Source organism: Hibiscus syriacus, unplaced genomic scaffold, assembly GCF_006381635.1.
Source record: "Hibiscus syriacus cultivar Baekdansim isolate YM2019G1 unplaced genomic scaffold, ASM638163v2 tig00110020_pilon, whole genome shotgun sequence".
Classification (NCBI taxonomy): Eukaryota; Viridiplantae; Streptophyta; class Magnoliopsida; order Malvales; family Malvaceae; genus Hibiscus; species Hibiscus syriacus.
In genome coordinates, this window is record NW_024062568.1 from 2,220,188 (window position 1) to 2,245,997 (window position 25,810).

The 25,810-nt window shown below is 33.7% G+C and overlaps 2 protein-coding genes, 1 non-coding gene and 1 pseudogene across 3 annotated transcripts; 2 read left to right on the forward strand and 2 right to left on the reverse strand.

Annotated features, from left to right (window-relative positions):
* Nucleotides 1-945: 945 nt before the first annotated feature.
* LOC120213231 lies at nt 946-21,004 on the forward strand (annotated as a pseudogene).
* A 293-nt stretch (nt 21,005-21,297) lies between these two features.
* On the reverse strand, nt 21,298-21,377 carry TRNAL-UAG. The gene has a single exon. It is a non-coding gene; the product is annotated as a tRNA-Leu (tRNA).
* A 438-nt stretch (nt 21,378-21,815) lies between these two features.
* Nucleotides 21,816-22,160, reverse strand: LOC120213410 (protein PELPK2-like). The gene has a single exon (XM_039211568.1). It carries the CDS (start codon nt 22,158-22,160, stop codon nt 21,816-21,818), a length of 345 nt encoding a protein of 114 aa, XP_039067499.1.
* Nucleotides 22,161-24,161: 2,001 nt separating this feature from the next.
* On the forward strand, nt 24,162-24,503 carry LOC120213411 (PE-PGRS family protein PE_PGRS30-like). The gene has a single exon (XM_039211569.1). It carries the CDS (start codon nt 24,162-24,164, stop codon nt 24,501-24,503), a length of 342 nt encoding a protein of 113 aa, XP_039067500.1.
* Nucleotides 24,504-25,810: the final 1,307 nt, after the last annotated feature.

Genomic DNA, 25,810 nt, shown 5'->3' on the forward strand with positions numbered 1-25,810 from the left:
ATTATTATTTTAAAAATTAAATATCAAAGTCTTAAAAAACTAAATGTTGATAATATCTTTTTGGAGTAAATTATATATTTTGTATTTTATCCATTCTCTTATTTTTGTTTTGATAAATTTTTCTTAAAAAAAAACCTGTCTAACGTCTTTATTAAGTTTGATTATTGACTAAACAGAATGATGATGTGTCATGATATAATAGTTTTAACTCTCAAATTTATATATCTATCAAATTAGTCATAATAGAATGTGTAATTTTGAACTAAAAATATCATCGTATCATGTCACACAATCATTTTTGTTAAATCAATAATCAAACTTAATGTATGATATTAAATAAAATAAAATAATATTAGATATGATTTAAAAATAATTAATAAAAAAACGAAAACACCAAGTAAATGAGACAGTAAATAGTTAGTTTATCCCATTTTTGCACATGTATATAAAAAGACAAGGAATATGAAGAAAAAATCCAAATTGTCATTAGGTCGTTGGGTCATAGGGGTACAACTGAGTCTACCCTACGCCTTAAGGCACTCCATTAATTTGAACTGTCTAAAATGTCGGTGCTGACAAGTAAAAGTGTAAAACTCATAAACTTTTAATTTTTTAAATCCATCTATTTTGTCTATTTATATAACCTTCGACTCGAGATATATATTTTTATAATCAATGGTAGCCTTTCCAGAGTTCGATCATCAAATGGAGCCCTCATTTCAGTAATTAAAATCAAATGGATTTCTTTTATGATTATTAAGTGATTAAATTATGCATTTAACCTCCGTTTCAATTTTAATGACACATCAAAATGATTGTGATCTATAACTAAGTGACTTAGTTTTTAACTTTTAAAGTTAATTATTATTTTTATATTTAGTAATTGGATGATTCGAGTAATTTACCCATTAATGCGGATTCCACCGAATATTCTCACCTCGGTCTGGTAGAAGTAAATATCACGTGATAGGAGGACATAAAAATCTCCCACGTGCTGAATCTTCAACGTGTAAAATTAAGAGGCAGGGCGTTAGGTGATCAGTGACTTACCGAATTTACCGTTAATTTATCGCGATAATTTCCAAATTATCCGGAAACGGTAATATGACCACGAAATTTATAAGATTTAAGTAATGGTTTGGTATAAAATAAAAGCATTGTAATTTTTTTATATTTTAGAAAAGAACATTAAAGAAATATTTGATTGTAAAAAAATTTGAAATATAAGTAGTTATAAAATCACCTTGTGGTTGTTTTATTTTGATTGATTAATCATATTTTATTTAATATAATTAATTTTAATTTTATTATTAATAATTATTGTTCATTTCTATTTAAAAAATTGAAAAAATCATTTTTTAAAGTAAAACAAACTATAGTATTTCTGAAAGCAAATTAATCCTTATTTTAAACATTCTACTATGATTATTTATATGTTTATAATAAATTTTTGAACTCGAATCATTTAGAAAGAACAATACTCTATACAACTGAATAGTTTAATTATTCAAAGAAATAAAGATACTTTTTTATAAAAAAAACCATAAAAAGGTCATCTTTGCACCTACCATCACCAACTACCTACCCAATCACTAAAATATTTCATTTGACCTTTCTCAAATGCTCAACACTTTAATATTGGCAAATCTGTTTTGCAAGTCCTAACAAATTTTGCATATTCTAATTATTATTTTTTCAATTGAATTGTTTTATTTTTTAAGAAATATGTTATTATAAAAATATAATATTTATTAACCTTAACTGCATTCATACAAGGACTTGATTCCATTTCTACAAAATTTTAGGATATATTTGAGTATTACAATTGTAGAATAAATATGATTCAATCTCTAAAATGATCAGCCAACATTATAGTCCCTATACTTTGATAAAGTTTGAAATTATAGTTCATTGATACCGTTAATGTTTTCGGTCGCAATTTACCAACTTCAATGTTATTAACAGAATGAAGGGTAACTACATTAGTACTCCCACTGGCATTTTTGTTTTATTTTGGTCACTCAACTATTATTAAAAAAATATATCTAACGTTACGTTTTTGTTTTACTTTGGTCACTCCCGTTAAAAATTAATAAAACTGCTAACATGAAATTATATTATTATTTAATTATGATGTGCTATTATCTTACAATAACACATCAATTCATTTGATTTGAGTTGAATTTGCTTGACCAAAAGGAGAAGATGACGGTGATTTCGTGTGAAGTTTCAACGATGACGATGTTAAGTGAATGAACTAATGAGGATGGTTGATTTTGACTTAATATGTGGATTGAAGATTGAGTTTACGAGATTTTTGAGGTGATTTTGATTTGATATTAAGTATGATGATTTTTTATTTTATCGAAGGTAAATCTTACATGGCTGGTTTTAATATTACGTTAACCATAAAATCAAGTCTTTACTAAGAAAAAGGTAAATGACTAAAAATCAATATAAGTTTAGAAATTAAATTAATTTTTTTAACAATGAATAAAATAGTGGTATGAAAATTCGGTTCTTAAATTTATATTTACATTAGCTTTTAAGCATATCAAATAACAAAAGCCACGTGTAGATCAGGTAAATCTGATCTCACTTGATCATTGAAAAACCCACTCGTTTACAAAATAGGCTAATCACCATTGAAAAAGGACGAAAATTGAAATTCACATTGAAGGAAAGGAAAGTAGGAAACAGAAACAGAGGAATTAATAATAATAATTCCAATATGTTATTTTTGATTCTTTTTCCCCAGTTTGTACTCTTGTTTCCCTCACTGTTTTTTGCGGAAACTTCAATCCATTGGGTCGTTCTGCGGTGCGGCGCCTAAAAACGGCTAATATACGCGTGACCGGTTAAACAAGTGACCGGTTAAATTTAGACCGTTATGTTATATTATTTAACCGAAATATTATAAAGTACAATAACATAGGTAGCGCTTAATAATGTAATAGGTAGCGCTTTATTTACCTATTTTAAGTAAACCAGTATATTTATACCGATAGCATTGCAAATTTACCTATTACATTATATTATATTGAAAGTCCATACTTTTTATAAAAGGATCGATACTTAACAGTTTCATGTTTTCCACCTACAATATTGATTTAATAATTTCATTTGCACAAAAAATTATTGATTGTTTTGATATTTTATAAAATATATTTAGAATTTAAATTTAATAATATACCGTAACGTAAAAAATAAATCATTAGACGCCTATATTACTAAATTAATATCTTAAAACTCACTCAAAAGATAACCTTAAATAATGTTTTCCACAGTGAAAAAAGTATGGACACTTTTATAAAAGGATAGACACTTTACAATATAACCATTACCTATTACTTATATAAGGGCTACCTATTACATCATATGTTTACCTATATATTGAAAGTGTCCATACTTTTTATAAAAAGGATCGATACTTTTTTTAAAGATATGTAATTTATGTTTCAATATTTTTTAAGTATGTTTCATGTTTTCCACCTACATATTGATTTATAATTTCATTTGCACAAAAATATTTGATTGTTTTTATATTTTAAAAATTATTTAGAATTTTAAATTTAATAAATATATACCGTAACGTAAAATAAATCATTAGACGCCTATAATTACTAAATTAATATCTTAAAACTCACTCAAAGATAACCTTAAATTAATGTTTTCCACAGTGAAAAAAGTATGGACACTTTTATAAAAAGGATAGACACTTTACAATATAAATTACCTATTACATTATATAAGGGCTACCTATTACATCATATGTTACCTATTATATTGAAAGTGTCCATACTTTTATAAAAGATCGATACTTTTTTTAAAGATGTAATTTATGTTTCAATATTTTAAGTAGTTTCATGTTTTCCACCTACAATATTGATTTAATAATTTCATTTGCACAAAAATTATTTGATTGTTTTTATATTTTATAAAATATTTAGAATTTTAAATTTAATAATATATATCCGTAACGTAAAAAATAAATCATTAGACGCTATATTACTAATTAATATCTTAAAACTCACTCAAAAGATAACCTTAATTAATGTTTTCCACAGTGAAAAAAGTATGGACACTTTATAAAAAGGATAGACCTTTACAATATACCATTACCTATTACATTATATAGGGCTACCTATTACATCATGTTTACCTATTATATTGAAAGTGTCCATACTTTTTATAAGGATCGATACTTTTTAAAACTTATGTAATTTATGTTTCAATTTTTTAACAGTACTGCGAATTTAAAATGATAATATACTTGTAGTTATTGTACATACCTAAATAGTACTGCGAATTTAATGTTACCCACCCTTTAACTACAGAAACATGTTCAAAATGAACCTTCGTTACATATCCATCAACTCCTGGCACTGAACTTGCACAACAAATTTGCCATGGATAATATGATGTAGACAATGTTAAGCCAACAGGAATGCCATGAAGTACATAATGTTATGAATCTGACAGATTGGTTGGTCAGCTCTTCTGTTCACGTGATCAAGCTTGGCACTTTTACAAGGGATTCGCACGGAACATGGTTTAGTGCACGTAAACAACACGGCTTGACGTGGAAGGAATGTGAAGACACAAGAATTTTGTTGTTCCAAGAAGGGTTTCGAGTATCAAAGTCAATACTTTGATCGTCAACGTGCTCATACGCCAGTCCAAGAACAGATGTAAGGCTAAGTCGTAGTTACAGCAACAAATACAACGATCAGTGGGTTATAAGTAAGTCTGATCAGAACATAATCATGCATTGTGCACATCTGCTATGACACCATTTATGCGTTCTAATCGAGCTGTAAGTAAGGCTGATATCGATGAGGCAACACATTGAAAGAGGTTGGTGTTGGCACGTCACAAGTAAGAACTATTTAACGCAGCAGGCAGGGGGCTATCATAATGTTGGATTTACACATAAAGACCTCTACAATGCACTTCAAAGAGGTAAAGCAAAGGAAATCGTCGATGGGGATGGAATGCGCTATTGCCTACTTTGATTATAAGAAACATGATGATCCGGTTTTTTATGACATACTCGGTAGACGAATCGGGGGATTGTATACTTATTTGGTCGGATTCTACATCGAGATCGGATTACCATGCTTCGGTGATGTAATTGCGTTCGACACAACGTACAAGATAATTTGTATGGTCGACCAATTATGCCTATTGGTGTCAATCATCACCATAACACAATTGTGTTTGCCACTGCCATAATCGCTGACGAAACGTCTCAATCTTTCGAGTGGGTGCTACAGAATTTTTTAGAAGCCATGATGAATAAATCACCTATTTCTGTTGTACCGATGGGGATAGGGCAATGCAGAGGGCTATCAAATCTGTTATCCCTTATGCTAAGCACAGATTATGTTCTTGGCATCTTTCTCGCAATGCACAAGCTAACATGGTGACCAAGTTTACAGCAGCATTCTCAAAATGCATGGCTTCCTGGTGGACAACCAAGAATTGATATCATGGCGTTCGATTGTTTCAGAATTCAACGTCCAAAAGCATCCATGGGTGATTGAGAAGGAAATAACACTTATGGGCACAAGCATATCTAACCGGTCATTTCTTTGCCAAATTCGCTCAACACAAAGGTGCGAGTCTATGAATGCTTCACTAGCTATTGCACTGAAAACAAAAGACATATTTAGATGTTGTTCGTGCAATTGAAGATGGAATTAGTAGAATGCGTATGAACGGTTGAAAGCGGATTACTTAAGTTCCCATACGAAGCCCTTCCAGATCACAAAATGGTCGACCTTGAAAGCCATGCCGCTGCGATTTTTACCGCGAATCTTTTCGTGTGTTCCAAGATGACTTACACGGGAGACTTGTACCGGATTGAGGCAGAGATTAGTCCTTATCATGAATGTCAACATTATATTTTGTCAAAGTACGCAGAAAAAATAGGAAATTTGAAATTAGTTTGATTCTCGTACGAAAACTCTAATTTGCTCTGCAAAAAATTCGAGACCGTTGGACTTCCGTGTCGCCATCAATTCACATTTGAAGCAATTGGACTACACATATTGCCGGGACTTTGATTCAAAGTAGGTGGATAATGAGAAGGCTTCTGCACCCAGCTATGTTGATTTGAATGTGTCTCCAGTGATGCAAATGGCAAGGTTCGGCTCTACGTTCAACGTCAAGCAGGTTATGCTACATTGCATCAAAGACAGACGAGTCTTCAAACCGAAGAGATGAGATGAAAAAACTAATAGAAGAATTAGAAAACTCGTTTGTTGAATCATTCAGTCAACCAGCATTGTAGTAAACAATGTTCGTGACCCTGAACGAAAACAACGCAAGCGAAAAGAAGTGCCGAAGAACAAGGTCGAGAAGCAAATTAGGCGATGTGGGTACTGCAACGGTGAGGGGCATAAAAACTAACATGTCCTCAAGTCAAGCTTGTTTGAGTACAAGCACACAGCCTACATCAACTGATTTTTTCGAAGACGGAATGGATGACAACGATCTCCATATAATATATCGTAAGTATCACATCACTCCTATTGTATGTACATATAAATATTTGAATGAGGAAGAAAACCGCGTTACTTCAAATTACGACACTTTTTTAAATGGTATGGACATAAGTACCGCACAATATATAAGTGTCGATATAGGTTGTAGACCTATTCGCTCATAAAACCGTATATTTATACCGGTTATATTACAAAATTATTATTAATTATAATTATGGGTTCCGATGTGTAAAATGTCGACACTTTTTAAATCGTATGACACATTTTTCTTCCAATATGGACATAAAGTACCGACACAATATTAAAAGTGTCGATAGGTTGTAGACCTATTCGCGCATAAAACCGTATATTTATACGGTTATATTACAAATTATCTATTACATTATAATTATGGGTTCCGATGTGTAAAATGTCGACACTTTTTAAATCGTATCGACACATTTTTCTTCCAATATGGATATAAAGTCCGACATATTAAAAAGTGTCGATAGGTTGTAGACCTATTCGCGCATAAACCGGTATATTTATACCGGTTATATACAAAATTATCTATTACATAATTGGGTTCCGATGTGTAAAATGTCGACACTTTTTTAAATCGTCGACACATTTTTCTTCCAATATGGATATAAAGTACCGACACAATATTAAAAGTGTCGATATAGGTTGTAGACCATTCGCGCATAAGACCGGTATATTTATACCGGTTATATTACAAAATTATCTATACATTATAATTATGGGTTCCGATGTGTAAAATGTCGACACTTTTGTAAAAAGTGTCCATACTTTTTATAAAAAGGATCGATACTTTTTTTAAAGATATGTAATTTAGTTTCAATATTTTTTAAGTATGTTTCATGTTTTCCACCTACAATATTAATTTAATAATTTCATTTGCACAAAAAATTAGTGATTGTGTTGATATTTATAAATAATATAAGAATTTTTAATTTAACAATAATATATACCGTAACGTAAAAATTAATCATTAGACGCCTATAATTACTAAATTAATATCTTAAAACTCACTCAAAAGAAACTTAATTAATGTTTTCCACAGTGAAAAAGTATAGACACTTTATAAAAAGGATAGATACTTTACAATATATTAAAAAGTATAGACACTCAAATGTATATGTACACATAGAACAAATATGGAATAATTAATGAAAATATACATACATATACACACCAAAATTTAAATACACAAGAATGTTCAAATAATGTACCGACAAACAAAATTAATCGATGAAAAGGGTTGTTTCTAACGAAGTCCGGACATTAGAGGCCTTCAACAAATTTTCCAAATACTCTCGTATGTTTCCGCCTTTTTCTGAGGACATACATAAATTTCAATTATCAACTAATGGGTGCAATTTACTAACAATAAATTAAATTCGCATAAGCATGAATAAATTTGTGTCATACCTAGAGCTTTGTCGTTCGAATGGGAAGCAGCGTCAAAGGTACGTGGACATATGTAATTGTATTTCTATATAAACACATAAGTTGTTAAAATAATCAATGTCTGAACACCTGTTCAACTGATCAGAAACATGCAAAATGCAACCTACCGGATTATAAATCATTTTTTTTCCGCTGAATCATCGACCAAAGTGTATTTAGCTCGTTAAAATCTGGACACGCGTTCCAAACATCATTGAGATCTTTACAATAGGTAACAGAATCGTATGTTTTGCATTTTTTTGATCCTGTTCACAAACAGTCGAACATAAATATGTAGGAATCATAGACAAGGAAAAGTCAGCAAACTGTAATGACATTCATCTTACCCACACGAATAGAAAATGCTCGGAAAATACAGGTAGTTTCTCAAGTACACGGTCGACGTTATGCCTGAGATTGTAATCAAGTTTGAATGTTAACATTCAAATGTATATTAACGATTTTGACTACAGTAATTCAATTGCCTCAAACATGTTCTAACCTCATCTTTGAAGACCAAAGGGCAACAACAAAATTGTCGACACAAAATTGCATAAATTCAAATAATCCTCTTCTGAGGACAACATCTACAACATGAAGAAAATGAGATTAAAGTTCTACGCTTATATGTTAAAATAATGGATACAAAAGAATAGAATTAAAACCTGCCGGCAGTCTTGGGATGTAGGCAAGGACACCATTGAGATCAAAATTAAAAGTTTTCTTGAAGGCGGCGTTGCAGACACGATATACTTGTTTGGATCATCATCTTCATCATCATCATCATCATCGTCATCATCTTCATCGCCAGCTTCATCGTCATCATCATCATCATTGTCATCTTCATTGTCAGCTTCATCTTCTGCGACCGATTGGTTGTCCACATCTGTTAAAAGAAAATAAAATAAAGTTCAGAACGTGTAAATGTTAAGAAACATAGATAATGAATTACCTAACGTTTGATGTCGTTGACGTAATTCGTTACGCAACATGGAGACTTCACGTGCAATGATGAAATATCGGATCGCATTCCACTCACAAGGGAATCAATATGCTCCCGAAAATTGACCATGTATTCCATCACGGTCTTAATTGTGACATCCCCTGCAACTGTTGCTTCTTCCATCATTGCGTCTCCACTTGGTTGCTCTTCTTCATGGCCAACGGGGTCCATTTCCTCCCTCTCTTGATCTAATCCGACCTCCTTGACACGCTTCCAACCGAGTTTTTCAACAAAATCATATCCCGCTTTTTTAATAAATACCATGTCAATCTTGCGGGTTAATCGAACAGGGGCGTCATGCGAAAAATCAACTTCCTTCTTCTTCAACAGATGGGTGATGACACATCCATATGGTAGTGTAGTTGAAATTGTTGCTCCCTTTGTGACCATATATACAATTGTATTAAATATGAGTTTTGCAATGTTTGGAGCCGTTTTGGATTTATACTTTGCTATCCACCAATAATCGCTGTCTCGAAGCGTTGAATGTTTTCCCCCACTAGGCCGGATATACCATGTGGCATTTTGTGAAACACTCTCGACTCTACATCGAGGTGAATTGGGCTATTTCTAGTAACCCGTTTAATTGTAGACCAATCTACACCATTTTCATCTGAATCCCCTGTATTCGCTACACCTAAACCCTCCGCAATAGTTTCTGGAGATATATATATATCCTTCCCCATGACATGTGTATTAATTCCTATTATATTAGTCTTATTAGGCTCGTGCTGTAAGGAAGCATTGTTGTAGAAGACTCTAACTAGGTTGGGATAATATCTTGGTTCTACACCAAGGAATTCAAGCCAACCCCAAGATGTAAATGTGGATTTAAAACTAAATGCATATTTATCATCAAACAAGAAACCCAGGTCAATGACACGTTCGGGACGAATCTTCCTTACTTTAAAACTCGTCTGCCATCTTTGTTTCTCCATGTCGGATCTAAAGTTCAGAGTTTCGAAGGACCTGATTTCCTCAGAAGAATCGTTTGTTACAGAAGGAGGTGGTTGAGAAGAACTGGGTTGAGAAGAGCTTTGAGAAAGACCTCGCTTCTGACGCTGACGTTTTGGAGCCATTTTGGTTGGATGCTACCCCTATTACAATGGAACACAAACACATTCAGGATAAAAACTACAATATAGAAATCAATCAAACCCATAAAATATCGATAAATTTACCTGAATATCTGATCGTCACTTATGATAACGGTAGAAGGAAGAAAGAGGAGAGGAAGATCTGCTGCTTGCATTTATGTTTAGGGTTTCTCGATTAAGAGTACTATATAAACGGTGGAAAACACTTGATATTTAAATTAGTATCGACACAAACTATATTAGTGTCGACACATTATTTAGACTTATTCTCTCATAAAACCGGTATAATTGTACCGGTTAGATTAAAAAATTACATATTACATTATACTTTTGGGTTCGATGATTTTGGGATCGACACTTTTTATATGGATCGACACTTTATGGGTGCACCTTGTTTTAATTCATTCTGGGAAAAAAATATCGACACAGACTATATTAGTGTCGACACATTATTTAGACTTATTCTCTCATAAAACCGGTATAATTGTACCGGTTAGATTAAAAAATTACATATTACATTATACTTTTGGGTTCGATGATTTTGGGATCGACACTTTTTATATATGGATCGACACTTTATTGATGCACCTTGTTTTTAATTCATTCTGTAAAAAAAATATCGACACAGACTATATTAGTGTCGACACATTATTTAGACTTATTCTCTCATAAAACCGGTATAATTGTACCGGTTAGATTAAAAAATTACATATTACATTATACTTTGGGTTCGATGATTTTGGGATCGACACTTTTTATATATGGATCGACACTTATTGATGCACCTTGTTTTTAATTCATTCTGAGAAAAAAATATCGACACAAACTATATTAGTGTCGACACATTATTTAGACTTATTCTCTCATAAAACCGGTATAATTGTACCGGTTAGATTGAAAAATTACATATTACATTATACTTTTGGGTTCGATGATTTTGGGATCGACACTTTTTATATATGGATCGACACTTTATTGATGCACCTTGTTTTTAATTCATTCTGGAAAAAAAATATCGACACAAACTATATTAGTGTCGACACATTATTTAGACTTATTCTATCATAAAACCGGTATAATTGTACCGGTTAGATTAAAAAATTACATATTACATTATACTTTTGGGTTCGATGATTTTGGGATCGACACTTTTTTATATATGGATCGACACTTTATGGGTGCACCTTGTTTTTAATTCATTCTGGGAAAAAAAATATCGACACAAACTATATTAGTGTCGACACATTATTTAGACTTATTCTCTCATAAAACCGGTATAATTGTACCGGTTAGATTGAAAAATTACATATTACATTATTCTTTTGGGTTCGATGATTTTGGGATCGACACTTTTTATATATGGATCGACACTTTATTGATGCACCTTGTTTTTAATTCATTCTGGGAAAAAAATATCGACACAAACTATTTAGTGTCGACACATTATTTAGACTTATTCTCTCATAAAACCGGTATAATTGTACCGGTTAGATTGAAAAATTACATATTACATTATTCTTTTGGGTTCGATGATTTTTGGGATCGACACTTTTTATATATGGATCGACACTTTATTGATGCACCTTGTTTTTAATTCATTCTGGGAAAAAAATATCGACACAAACTATATTAGTGTCGACACATTATTTAGACTTATTCTCTCATAAAACCGGTATAATTGTACCGGTTAGATTGAAAAATTACATATTACATTATTCTTTTGGGTTCGATGATTTTGGGATCGACACTTTTTATATATGGATCGACACTTTATTGATGCACCTTGTTTTTAATTCATTCTGGGAAAAAAATATCGACACAAACTATATTAGTGTCGACACATTATTTAGACTTATTCTCTCATAAAACCGGTATAATTGTACCGGTTAGATTGAAAAATTACATATTACATTATACTTTGGGTTCGATGATTTTGGGATCGACACTTTTATATATGGATCGACACTTTATTGATGCACCTTGTTTTTAATTCATTCTGGAAAAAAAATATCGACACAAACTATATTAGTATCGACATGACCCTTAATGTGTATAAGAAACATGTACAACAACATACTGCTAACTTTTCTCATCTCATTCATAATTATATTCACATAAAAAAATATAAATCGTATACAAAATTATAAATCTTATACAAAATTAACTCGACATTTACATCATTGCATCCTTTTGTTATTCTTATGTAATTGCAGCTTTTGTTATCTCCTGTCTTCGTTCATTTTGATTGTGGCTTACGAGATCATTTAATACTCGCGATCGATCCCAGTCTCCAACAACCTATATTCAAATTGTCAGAACGTTAAGTATTGTCAACTACAGCATTCAATCTACGACTTTTAACAATTTTACCACAAAAAATTTTTTCTATCCACTTACAAAATCACCAGTTGCCCCTGTAGAACCGATCGATTCCATCCACATCATCACATACATGCCGCAATCATATCTGTTACAAAATTTGAAAACAACACATGTCAATTATGATGAATACTGCATAAATTAAGCTTTCTATTTGTGATAACATCTCATACCCATTCAATTGCTTATTCTTCTTATGCTCCACAAATTTGAAGTTTTTCAAGGGATACTTTCCTAGAGATCCACATGACTCAACCCAAATGCGTTTCTTATTATAAGAATCTAATATTTTAATCTGCATTAAAATAGAAGAAGTTATGCACCAAAAAAATTATGCATTATAATTTACATAATGTCCTTTCATACATACATACATACCAATCTCTTAGCATCCTTCACTCTCTGTTTAGCTGCTTCAGTTGTAAACATACTATCATATTGTTACAACATGATCTACCATATCCAACACCAACAGATACCAGTGTGAATTATGGTAGTTTATTGTGATCATTATCTGCAAAAAATTTCACACCCAATTTGACAAAATTCAACATTCTATATCCGAAACATCATTTGCAATTGGTATGGTGTCTTACCTTCTCACAGTCGGTGAATTTCACATAGTTATCCAATATGACACCCCAGAAGGTAGAAATATTCTCAACACTTTCTTTATTGTTGGCTTCCAACGCCTGTTGCTGTAATTACGCAACAAACATTATTAATTTACCGTCTATAACACTACTTTTCAATATTTATTAATTTAACTCACCACTAAGAGGTATGGAAGGTAGCCAATCCTCCGGTGTGACTTTTGAGAATCGTAGCATATGGTCCAGGCGAGCAAATCGATAACCTAACAAAATTAATTACACAATCAGAACATATTCAATAAGTTTTATTTATTTTCTACTTTCTACTTACCACACCGCCAACCCATTCTGTAGGCTTCAACGTTGCAACGTCGTATACAGTAGCGAATTGATTTCCCATTGATATTACAGAATATCTGTATGAATCATTAGGATTAATATCTTGTCATGAAATATTTAAATATCACTCACAAAACAATATATTTCACTTACCCCGATTCTAACTCGCTATTCCATAAATAATCACAAATTGCAGCTTCGATGTCATCAATTCCGGTTGGAATGTCCGCTTTTTCAACCTACAATTTTGCATACAAATTTTTGTCACAACAACATAATAAAAATCAAATTAAGTATTCTTTTATTAAACTTACCTTCTGCTTCTTCTTCTGGGGTGCAGGACATTCCGAATCCAAAACTGCTGCTATGACACTCTCCGGTGTATAAAGCACATTGGGCCTCTCCTTCCTCCTCATTTCTTCCATCTCTTCTTCTTCCTCCTCCCTCTTTTCTTCTTCATTTTTTCAGTTCATCGTACTTTTTTTCTACATAGCTCTTCATATCTTTTATTTCACCCTTCAATTGAGCTCCTTCATCCGAGTATTTATCAACCACCCCCTTCACCCCCGTAAGTTCACTCCTCAAATCAACAACCTCCTTCACCACTCCCTCAAATTTTTCTCCCGTCACCATCTTAATATCACCCCTTAACACCGAAACTTCTTTCACCACTTCACCCCTCAACACCTCTACTTCTTTCACCACTCCTTCTATTTTCCTTCCACTACCCCCTTATGCCTCTCGAGTTTCTCTACGACTTGATCAAGTTTCTCTTCGACTCTTGATTGTCTTTGCATGATTTCAAATTGGATTTTTTTGATATCAGCCAATTCAGACATCAAAATGTCGAAGTTACTCTGTTTTGCTTCACCGTCGTCCCACTCACCTTCATCCCCCAATACAACCATCCCTCCTTTCTTCTCCTCTGCCTCCACTGCCTCCTCTACATCCTTGCCAATAACCTTCAAAAAATTAAATTACAATATTAAGACATTGATTATATTCTTAATATTATTTAATTACATTTATTACCATTTCTTGCTTCTTCCCTCTATCCAACTTCAACTTCACCATCACTCTAACCACCTCTTCCTTCCCCCATGCACGGATGCGTGCCACTCCGGTTCTTTCATAAGCCGGCACTGCCTCACAGCCCGACCAAAAATCGAACAGTGCAACCTGCATTTATAATAAAATTAGAATTTTTATATAAAAACACAAAAAAGTGATTCAACTCATTTACCTCTAAGATTGCTATGCACCCTTTGAGGTATCTCTGGCTGCCCTTTTTAAAGGTAATAATTGATTCAATCAATCTCGAATGGATATATTCAGCCCAATTGAATTCACCCTTCAAGCCTTCATCGCAAATGAGCTTCATATATTCCTTGTTCGTTGACGTATCACCCGTTGGACAAAGAAATATACCGACAAGGTACAATAGAACTCGGGCCTTCAGCTCATCCCCCAAGTAAGATCCACTTTTGATATCCTCTTCAACTTCAGTATATGTCACCTTATGATTCAAACCATATTTGGAGGCAAGTGCTTTCCAGTTCTTACTCCTACAGACTTCTATAACACTTTTGCCTTTGTTTTGTACCCCCAATACGGCTGCAGCAGTCGATACCCCCAGAGGGAATGAATAATCACCATACTTAGCCATACATTGACTGACGTCAAATTGTGCCATCAAGGATCGACACAATTCCCTCCGAATAGGTCGATCCCTTACTCCGATCAACGATCCAAAACCTATTTCTCCCAGCACATTCAACTGACCCTTCTCCTTAAGGTGTTTAATTAATAAATTCACCCTTTTAATGCTGCACCTTGTCGAAACTTCCTACATTTTTTAACAATATATAATGTTATAGTTCTTATATATTTTGTATCAACGTATTTACAAGTTTAATGAATACCTTATTTTCATGTGCTTTCCTCCGTTCTTTGTATTCTTTACTATCATTCCTTGACTGTGTGATGTAAGGTTCCTTTTCAGCATCACTCATTGAATTCCATTTGGACCTCACATCTTTTTTCACCTAATATTAAACATAAACGTTTCTTAATCAATACATTAACACTAAATACTAATACTACTCAATGTCAATTTCATTTTACATACCGAACCGCTCTGTGTGCCATCTCCCTTCATCCTTTTGCATTCGGCCATACTGTTAACATTTAAAATTTGTAATCAATTTAAAGTTTATCGATACTTTAATCCAATTACCATTTCAACAATAATAACAAAAAGACATTGATACTTACTAGAAGTACATATATCCACCCTTTGGTTGCTTTCGAGTCTCGGCCTCAATTTCAAAGTCATCTGCTCCACCAACAATTTTCCAACCCATTGACTCCATTTTTCCTTCATATATCAGTTTACGCAAATCAAATTATTTGTTACATACACTTTTCAATATACAAATATAGATAACTACTCTTGTGGTAAAACGGTTTTCTTCAAAAGAATTTGAATGGCCACACCAAAATGTGTCGGCACATTTATACAACCTATAATATCATTTTCTACCTATAATATTTAATAAAAGTATCGACATTTATATTTTTCCTTGAATATCTATTTCTACCTGCAATCGGTCCCAAATGCTTCCTTACTCCAAAACCCCAAACAACACATAAAAAACTCTATCGCGATTACTGTAATAATAAAAAATTAGGGTTTCGACAACATACTTTTCGATTCGACTGCAGCAACAAACAAACAAACTTCGCTTTAGAAACGCCTTCTGAAATGCAGCAACAATTACTCTTCGATTTCAAAACTCGTCCGTTCTATCTTTTTTCAGAGGATATTTAGCTATGGCCTTTATATTTTCATCGGATATGTTATTTATATTTAATCGATACAAATACAAAAGTGTCGATACTTTTATGTCAGGTGTCGATACTTTCGAAAGGATAATTACCTATTTCTTTGAAAGTGTCGATAATTTATTACACGTACTTACGAAAGTGTCGACACTTTCAATATATCCGGTATCATTTTACCGGTTTTATCATTTTATTACCGGTTTTATCATATTTTTACCTGTTATATCGTTGTGGATCGATATATTTTTTTAAAGTATCGACACATTATAGGCGCTATAACTGCTTCTCTTTTAAATTCACAAAGTGTCGATCCTTATATAACGTATCGACACTTTTAAATTTACCGGTTTTATCATTTTGTTACCGGTTTTATCATATTTTTACCTGGTATATCTTTTTGGATCGATATATTTTTAAAAGTATCGACACTTTTTAGGATTTAAAACTGCTTTTAAAGTTATGTAATTTGTTTCAATTTATTAATAGTGTTCATGTTTTCCACCTACAATATTAATTTAATAATTTAATTTACACAAATTTTATTTGATTGTTTTGATATTTTATAAAATATTATTTAGAATTTAAATTTAACAATATTAACCAAATATAATAATAAATATGTTTTCAACAGTGAAATAAGTATGGACACTTTTATAAAATGATATATACTTTTTTGAAAGTTATGTAATTTATGTTTCAATTTTTTTAATAGTGTTTCATGTTTTCCACCTACAATATTAATTTAATAATTTCATTTACACAAAAAATTATTTGATTGTTTTGATATTTTATAAAATATTATTTAGATTTTAAATTTAACAATATTAACTAAAGATAATAATAAATATATTTTCACAGTGAAATAAGTATGGATACTTTTATAAAAAGGATAGATAATTTACAATATAACAGGTAAAAATATGACAAAACCAGATTCATTATGACAAAACCGGTAAAATTTACTTGATATGTTAAACGTATGGACACTTTTATAAAAAGGATAGATACTTACCGATAACCAAAGTTTACCGGTTACCAAATTTTTTAATAGTTTTTCATATTTTCTACCTAAAACATTATTAGTTGTCAACATAATAGGTACCGCTAAACCGAATTTATTAAATACATTTTAATGTATCCGGTAATGCTGTATATTAGCCGTATATTAACCCGCCTTTCCTGAGACATTCCCCAATCCATTTGCTTCAAAAGTGGACAACAAAACATATAAGGAGGCAAAAGAGAAAAGGGTAACAAAAAAAGAAGAAAACCCCAGTTTTTTTTGGAGCAAAGAAACAGAGTGAAGAGAAACTGAAAGTGGAAAAGATGGGAATTTTGAGGGAAGATGTTGTAGTGATAAGTCCAGCAGAGAAAACTGGAGATCCCACTGTGATATCGGTTAATTGTCCTGATAAGACTGGATTAGGCTGTGATTTGTGTAGGATTATTTTACTCTTTGGGTTAAGCATCACCAGAGGAGGTAAGCTTCTTCTACTCGCTATTAAAAAAATTCTTTGAGGTTTAATTATTTTTGAGTTATTTTTAACATTTTAAATGATGGGTCATTGTGATTTTCTTAGCTTTTTGTTTATTTCTTATGTTAATGGGATGTTATGTAATTGATTGAATATTAATCCTTGGGGTTTTCTTTTAGTTGTTCATCTTCCCTTTTTAATTTCTTCAATTTTGTTTGGGTTGATGCTACAAAGAATTTGAAGTTTTAAGTCAATTACTGATTCTTTTCCTCTCTTTTGGTGGATAAGATTTCTCAACAGATGGGAAATGGTGCTACATAGTGCTTTGGGTGGATGGAAAAACAAACACAAGGTGGGATTTGCTTGAAAAAAGGATATTGGAAGTTTGTCCGTCCTATTTTTGGACATCCGGAATCGACTATTACAGGCCTGTAAATCAACAGCCAAGACCATTGGATGTGTTTCTATTGAAGTTTTGGTGTTCTTGTGATAGGAAAGGACTATTGCATGGTAATCTTTCTTTTTAAATTTAGTAGTTGATGAGGGAAAATGAAATGTTTGGTTTAGCTAGTCATTAGCCATCTCATATCGGTTTTCGAGTGATTTTGGGCATTTGATTTTGTTTTGCCTTAGTGCTTGATGTCTAAAGTGAACTACCAATCCGTAAATCAAGCTGCTTTCAATAGATAATATCATGAATTTCTAGACTACCAATCTGTTCCTAATGAACTACCCTCTCAGTCAAATGATTTGTTTATTTTTCTAAGCAAGGAGATCAAGTGTGAAGCACTGCTACATATCCTCTCTCAGTCTATATTTTTCTTCCCCACACCGGCCCTCCTCCCCGGTTACTGCTCTGTAACTGAGTGTGGTTGTTGATCTTTGAGATTCATTAAGAGTTATTTTGTGTTTTGTTAAAGTGGCATATCCATGTCTTTTAGTTGATATAAATTCTCGTTTTCTGTTTCGATAGATATAACTCAGGTCCTTTTTGATCTGGAGCTTACGATAAAGAGAGTGAAGGTATCCACAACTCCAGATGGAAAAGTGATGGACCTCTTTTTCATCACTGATACCAGGTTTGCCAATGTTGAAAGCTTTTTAAACTTGAAATTTGTATATTTGCTTTAAGCGTGAAATAGGGAAAGGGTATCAAGGTTAACATAGCGAATAATTGGAAATAATAATTTGGAATCAATTTAGTCATAAATAAACTCCATACAGTTTCCTTTTTGTGAATCATTGCTTTAGACTTGAACATAAAAACTAACTGATCTCTTAAAGGGAATGTTCTACTTCTATAAACTCCAAAGTGTACCGATGTTTGTTCAGTGATGGTTATGTAATAAGAGACGCTTCGAAGCACCGTGTATGGTTTTGCCACTTCTTTATACCCAAGAGGTTGTCATATGACTATATGCCTAAGTTGTACTTGACCTTTTATCAAATTTAATGGAACTTTACACGTTTTATTACATTCAAACCTTAACTTGACGTGTTTTCAAAGTGAAAGAAAGGAGAAAATATGCATAAAGTTTTAGTATCATTAACAGACTCAAAAGACTTGTACCATTATGTTAATTGTCTTGGGCAATGCATGTATTTGTCATTTATATATATATATATGTATGTGTGTGTGTGTGTTTGTGATGTTGTATATATGCTTAAATTTATGCATGTATGCATATATTTGTATGCAGACATGTATGTGTGTGATGCTTTTGTAAGTACGCTTACATTTATGCATGTATGCATATATTTGTATGCAGATATGTATGCGTGGGATGCTTTTGTAACTTGGTTCTTCCCTTTTTTTAATTTTAGGGAACTTCTTCATACGAATGAACGGCAGGGTCAAACGATCCTTCACTTCAAAAATGCATTAGGTGATGTATTGGTGAGTTGTGAGATTGAATCAGTTGGCCTGGAAATAACTGCATGTTCACAAGGAACTTTGTTTCTTCCTTCCACGATCACTGAAGATATGTTCAGTTTAGAGCTGCCTGCACGACATCCTGGAGGATTACTTGCTTCAAACCCAATATCAGTTACCGTTGACAACACCTTAGTCCCTCCCACACACTTATTCAAGTCCTCTGCCAGGACCACAAAGGTCTAATATATGATACCATGAGAACTCTAAAGGGCTATAATATCCAGGTACATGTATTAAACTTCTAGCTATTTTTATTCAAAACAATTCTTTTGTTGGCATTGCTGATCCCGTTTGTGCAGTACTTTGAATCTCTTACTTGGGTTAGGGTGTGAGTGTCAAATACGGAATGTGTCCTGATACAAGTATGTTTTATTTTTTCCAAGTTTTTCCTTACATTTGGAGGGTCTTATCCTCACACCCATGTTCCAATACGTGTCGGGCACTTGTATTTTAAGTAAAATGAAGAGTCGGAGCACATAGCTTTGAATTTGCTTGCAATTGGTAAACCTAAAGGAAACCTTCAATTTTGATGGTTTTATGCTTCAAATATTGCATGAAATTACCTTCCGGAAGTCTTGAATGTCCATAGAGAGTAGTTCATAATTGCAAAAGGTTGTGAAACTATGTGGCTGGGCTTCTTTCCTTGATTACTTGATTCTCGTATGTGCTCTGTATAAAAATTAACATTTCATATCAGGTTTCGTATGGATGATTCTTTACGAACCAAAAAGGTGGCTGTGAGTTGGATTTGTTCATAGTACAAGCCGACGGCAAGAAAATTGTAGACCGCAATAAGCAAAACGCACTATGCTCCCGTCTGAAGATGGAGCTTTGGCGTCCTCTTAGAGTGGCTGTGGTAAGCCGGGGCCCTGATACCGAGCTACTTGTAGCAAACCCTGTTGAACTGTCTGGCAGAGGCCGTCCTCTTGTTTTCCACGACATAACCCTTGCTCTCAAGAATCTCAATACCCAGATCTTTTCGGTATTAACCTCTGCATCATTTATTATCGTCCATCGTAGCTTTCATAAATGTTTGCTGTCCTCCAAATTCTAACTGCAACTCTGTTTGTACATCGATTTTTCTCAGGTTGAGATAGGGAGACACATGATCTGCGACCGTGAATGGGAAGTGTACAGGATCCTACTCGACGAAGGAGATAGTTGTCATGTTCCGAGGAGTAAGATCGAAGAGGGTGTTAGAAAAATGTTAATGGGATGGGAATGATAGGTTAAGATCACTAAAGATGATGGTGCTTAGAAGGATAGAGTTATATTCCATACTCACTGTACAGCTTTTCTTTTTCGGGGTTATGTTGAATGGTAGGTTCTAACAAGTTACCAAGCTGTAAATTTGCGAAGTTACCTTCAAAGGAATGAAAACAGGTGTTTTTCTTTTAACCAAGCGGTAAGAAATTTGGTAAGAAAATTTTGCTTACATTAAGAATAGTTCAAATTAAAAAAGAACCACTATATATATATATTGTTGATACATTGTAAATTTATAAGTTTTATATATTTTTTTAAAATCGATAGATGAGTGAAAATGGTGACGTAAAATGATTATGATCAAAAGTAGTAAACTTATACAAAAGATAATAATATATAACTTATAATCTCAATTATAAATTCAAATTATCAAATTATTTTGAAAAGATAAAACAACATTAAAAACCTGACGGCTGTGGGATTTGAATCCACGCCCTTTCAGACCAGAGCCTAAATCTGGCGCCTTAGACCACTCGGCCAAACTGTCAAGCAACAATAGAGTCGACCATGTTTATAAGGAATTAATAATTCTTTTTGAAACTATTGAAGAAACAACATTAATATAGATTCCACCGAGCTCAAAGAAATGAAAATGGAAAAGAGAGACGAGATTGTGATCAATGTTTGTAGTAGAAACATTAGAGCAAACCAAGTGTGTGCTTTCATTCGAATCCATGTAACATACAACTACTGTCATAAGATGCTTGGATTTTATATACCTGTTCCCATTCAAACATCAGACAAGGAGAGAACCAGAAATAAATCAAAGTGACTTGTGATCATACAAGAACACCACAAAAGAAACACACAAGTATAATGTAAGGAAACAAATGGCTACAATCCTCAAACATAATCCCCAGGTGATAATACAAGATTAATGTTTAAAGGAACACAGACCACACATAGTTCAAACTCTCTGTATGAGTCAAGGGCTAGTTTTTGAAGGAGGTGGCGAGAAGAATGGGATGGTAGTTGGTATTGTGGGGATGGATGGCAATGTTGGCATGCTAGGAAGCGGAGGGATGGATAGCATGGTAGGCAATGTTGGCATGCTAGGAAGTGGAGGTAGAGCTACAGGCTTGGGTAACGATGGCTGCGTTGTCGGTAATGTCGGTTGTGGGAGATTGGGGATAGATGGCAATGGTGGCAACGTTACTCCGGGCAAAGCTGGTGGCATCTGGAGGAGATGACGAGCTGCTAACCCAACATTGATGTTCAACAATGAAAGAGCCATGAAAATGGCTAAAACAAAACAATTGGAAGAGGCCATTTCTGGAGATTTGGAACCCTGCAGTAAAGGAAGGTTGTTCTGTCTATTGGTTTGGGACTTTGAGTTGTTTGGGGGGATATATTTATAGGCTTGAAGCAGGGGACGTGGTCTCTGAGGTTGTTGATTACTGATGGTATATGGTTGGAAAAGAAAGCACAGAGTGGTTCCAAATGGTTTGGTAGTTCATCTCCTCATTAAAAAAATTTGTCAAATGTAGTTGTGGTTGGCAGAAGCTACCTGAAGTTAGCATACAAATGGTTAAACAATATGTATTAGCAGGCCATAATTTTAACTCAATTGCTCCACATTTGAAGTTAACAAAGGTATACCCTAAGGCCAACAGTCATTGCATCACAAATCCTACATCTCCAGCTCTTCATATCTAACAAAACCTAAACCACATTGTTTTCAGCACTTCATGTGCAATGTGTCCTGTATTAGTTCTTGTATAAAATACACATACAATAAACCTTACCCTTAACTTCCATACCTTATATGAGGAAGCTGAAAATGAATATCACAGTGAACAAATATGTGATGGTCATTGCATTTTATATTCGTGCTCACATCGAAAGATCAAACAACCCCAAAATGGTCTTCTTATTCCCCACCTATCCTCGGAGTAGAATCACAAAAGATCAACGATTGAAAGATCAAAGAATCCAAAAAGGTCATCTTATTCTCCACCGATCCTCACAGTAGAACCACAAAGATAAAGAAAAAAACTAAAATTATGGGAATGCTGGGATTCGAGCTCAGGACTCTACGGCCACAACGTAGATTTCTTTCCACTAAACTACAGCCACAAAATGAACCTCTGCTTTATGGATATATTTTTAAAACATTCTTTTTAGAAGCCTTTAGTCCAATAAAACACGACTGCCAAGAAAGCATACATCTCAAGTTGTCAACCAAAGATCTTCAGTCATGCGTAAATGTAATTGGTATATTATCGTGGAAAAGTAAAATTTGAACATGGTAACTCTATCTCAAGAGTCAAATCAAAGGGCGGCGTTTGTACCGGCATGAACTAGGCATAATAAAATTAAAAACTAAAATTATATTAACTAGACACCTCCGTTAGATAGAAACTTGACATAGCAATTAATCACTTTCGTAAGAAAAACTTTTGACATAGAATCCACCAAGCTCAAAGAAATGATAATGGAAAAGAAAGACAAGGGATTGTGATCGATGTTTCTAGAAGAAACTTTAGAACAAACCAAGTGTGTGCTTTCACTAGAATCCATGTAACATACAACTGCTGTCATAATGTTAATAAGATGCTTGGATACCTGTTCGCATTGAAACATCAGACAAGGAGAGAACCAGAAAGGTCATCTTATTCCCCAGCACTCCTCACTCCTCAAATCATGCAGGAATGCAACTTTGATTAAAAACCGAGAACCACAAAGAAAAAAAATGACAAAACTACACAATCCTGGCTGCTGAAATTTGAGCTGTGATGTTGGAGAAAAGATATACTCTCTACTCTTGCAAATTCATTTTCTGCACATGTGGACGCAACAAGTCCCTCTTCCATTTCACATAAGTTGTCACAATTCATTATTCCCAGAGGGAAATAGTTCATCCTATCTCCTACTTAACTCCTTGCACCATCTAATAATGAGAAGAAATTACACTCATTTAGTGACAATCTGTAGTTTTCAACACTTTTAGTGAAGGAAACACATGACTTGTTGCCTCCACTTCTAACCATTCCTTTACTTCTCTAGCATGTGGCGCACAAGTTATGAATGGTCGTATGAAAGGATAAAATAGATCAAAATGGAAATGATAGATACATTGTTATTAGAGTATTCTACATAAATAAATCAAAGTGACTTCTGATCATACAAGAACAACACAAAAGAAATACACAAGTACAATGCAAGGAAACAACTGACTAAAATCTTCCTACATAATCCCGAGGTGATAGAAGATTAATATTTAAAGGAACGACCACACCAAAGCCAAAGACACATAGTCCAAACTCTCTGGATGAGTGAACAATTTCAAGGGCTAGTTTTTGAAGGAGGTGGCGAGAAGAATGGGATGGTAGTTGGTGTTGTGGGGATGGATGGCATGGTAGGCAATGTTGGCATGCTAGGAAGCGGAGGGATGGATGGCATGGTTGGCATTGTCGGCATGCTAGGAAGTGGAGGGATGGATGGCAGGGTAGGTAATGTTGGCCTGCTAGGAAGTGGAGGTAGAGCTCCAGGCTTGGGTAACGATGGTTGCGTTGTAGGCAATGTTGGCAATGTCGGTTGTGGGAGATTGGGGATAGATGGCAATGGTGGCAACGTTACTCCAGGCAAAGATGGTGGCATCTGGAGGAGATGACGAGCTGCTAGCCCAACATTGATGTTCAACAATGACAGAGCCATGAAAATGGATAAAACAAAACAATTGGAAGAGGCCATTTCTGGAGATTTGGAACCCTGCAGAAAAGGAAGGTTGTTGTTCTGTCTAATGGTTTGAGACTTTGACTTGTTTGGGGGGATATATATACGGTGGAAGCAGGGAACGAGGTCTCTGAGGTTGTTGATTACTGATGGTATATGGTTGGAAAAGAAAGCAAAGAGTGGTTCCAAATGTTTTGGTAGTTCATCTCCTCGTTAAAAAAAATTTCAAATGTAGTTGTGGTTGGCCAGAAGCTACCTGAAAGCACTGAAGTTAGCATAGAAATGGTCAACGTGTCAAACAATATCCATTAGCAGCAATTGCTCCACATCTGAAGTTAACAAAGGTATACCCTAAGGCCTAAAGTCATTGTATCCCAAGTCCTACATCTCCAACTCTTCATATTTAACAAAAACCTAAAACACATCGTTTTCAGCACTTCATGAACAATGTGTCCTGCATCAATTCTTGTATAAAATATACATACAATAAACATTAGTACCTTATCCTTAACTTCCATACCTTATATGAGGAAGCTGAAAATGAAAAATCACTGTGAACAAATATGGTCATTGGATTTCATATTTGTGCTCAGATTGAAAGATCAAAGAACCCAATAAGGTCATCTTATTCTCCACCGATCCTCACAGTAGAACCACTAAACTACAGTCACAGGACATGTACACCACTAAACTAAGGCATAATAAGCTTAAAAACAAAACAATTAAACTAAACACCACCATGAGATAGAAAAACATTCGACAGCTGTGGGATTTGTAACCTACGCCCTTTTGGACCAATGCCTAAATCTGGCGCCTTAGACGACTCAGCCAAACTGTCGGGAGCTGATGAAACTATCGGAAGAGTAGTTGATATTCCCTATTTTATATCTGACATCTTCAGAAACAAGGCCAAGAAATGGACCAGCTAGACACCTACAGAACAAATGATTTATCTATGTAACTAGTCAATAAGAATCTATTCCAGAGTATCATTCAACAAAGAACAAATTCTACACAATTCTTCGACATAAATACAAACATAAGCCTAATTCACCTTATACACATATTAATTCACCTTAATCAATTAATTTATCCATAATCCAAATATAAATTTGTTCAAAGTATGTCAAGAAATTACAAAAGACAAGAAGATGTTTCCATCCAGTGTTACCTGATCCCAATGGTTCAACAGGCCTGAAATGTTTTAGGTCCATCTTTTCTACAATGTCAAGAACCTACAAATGT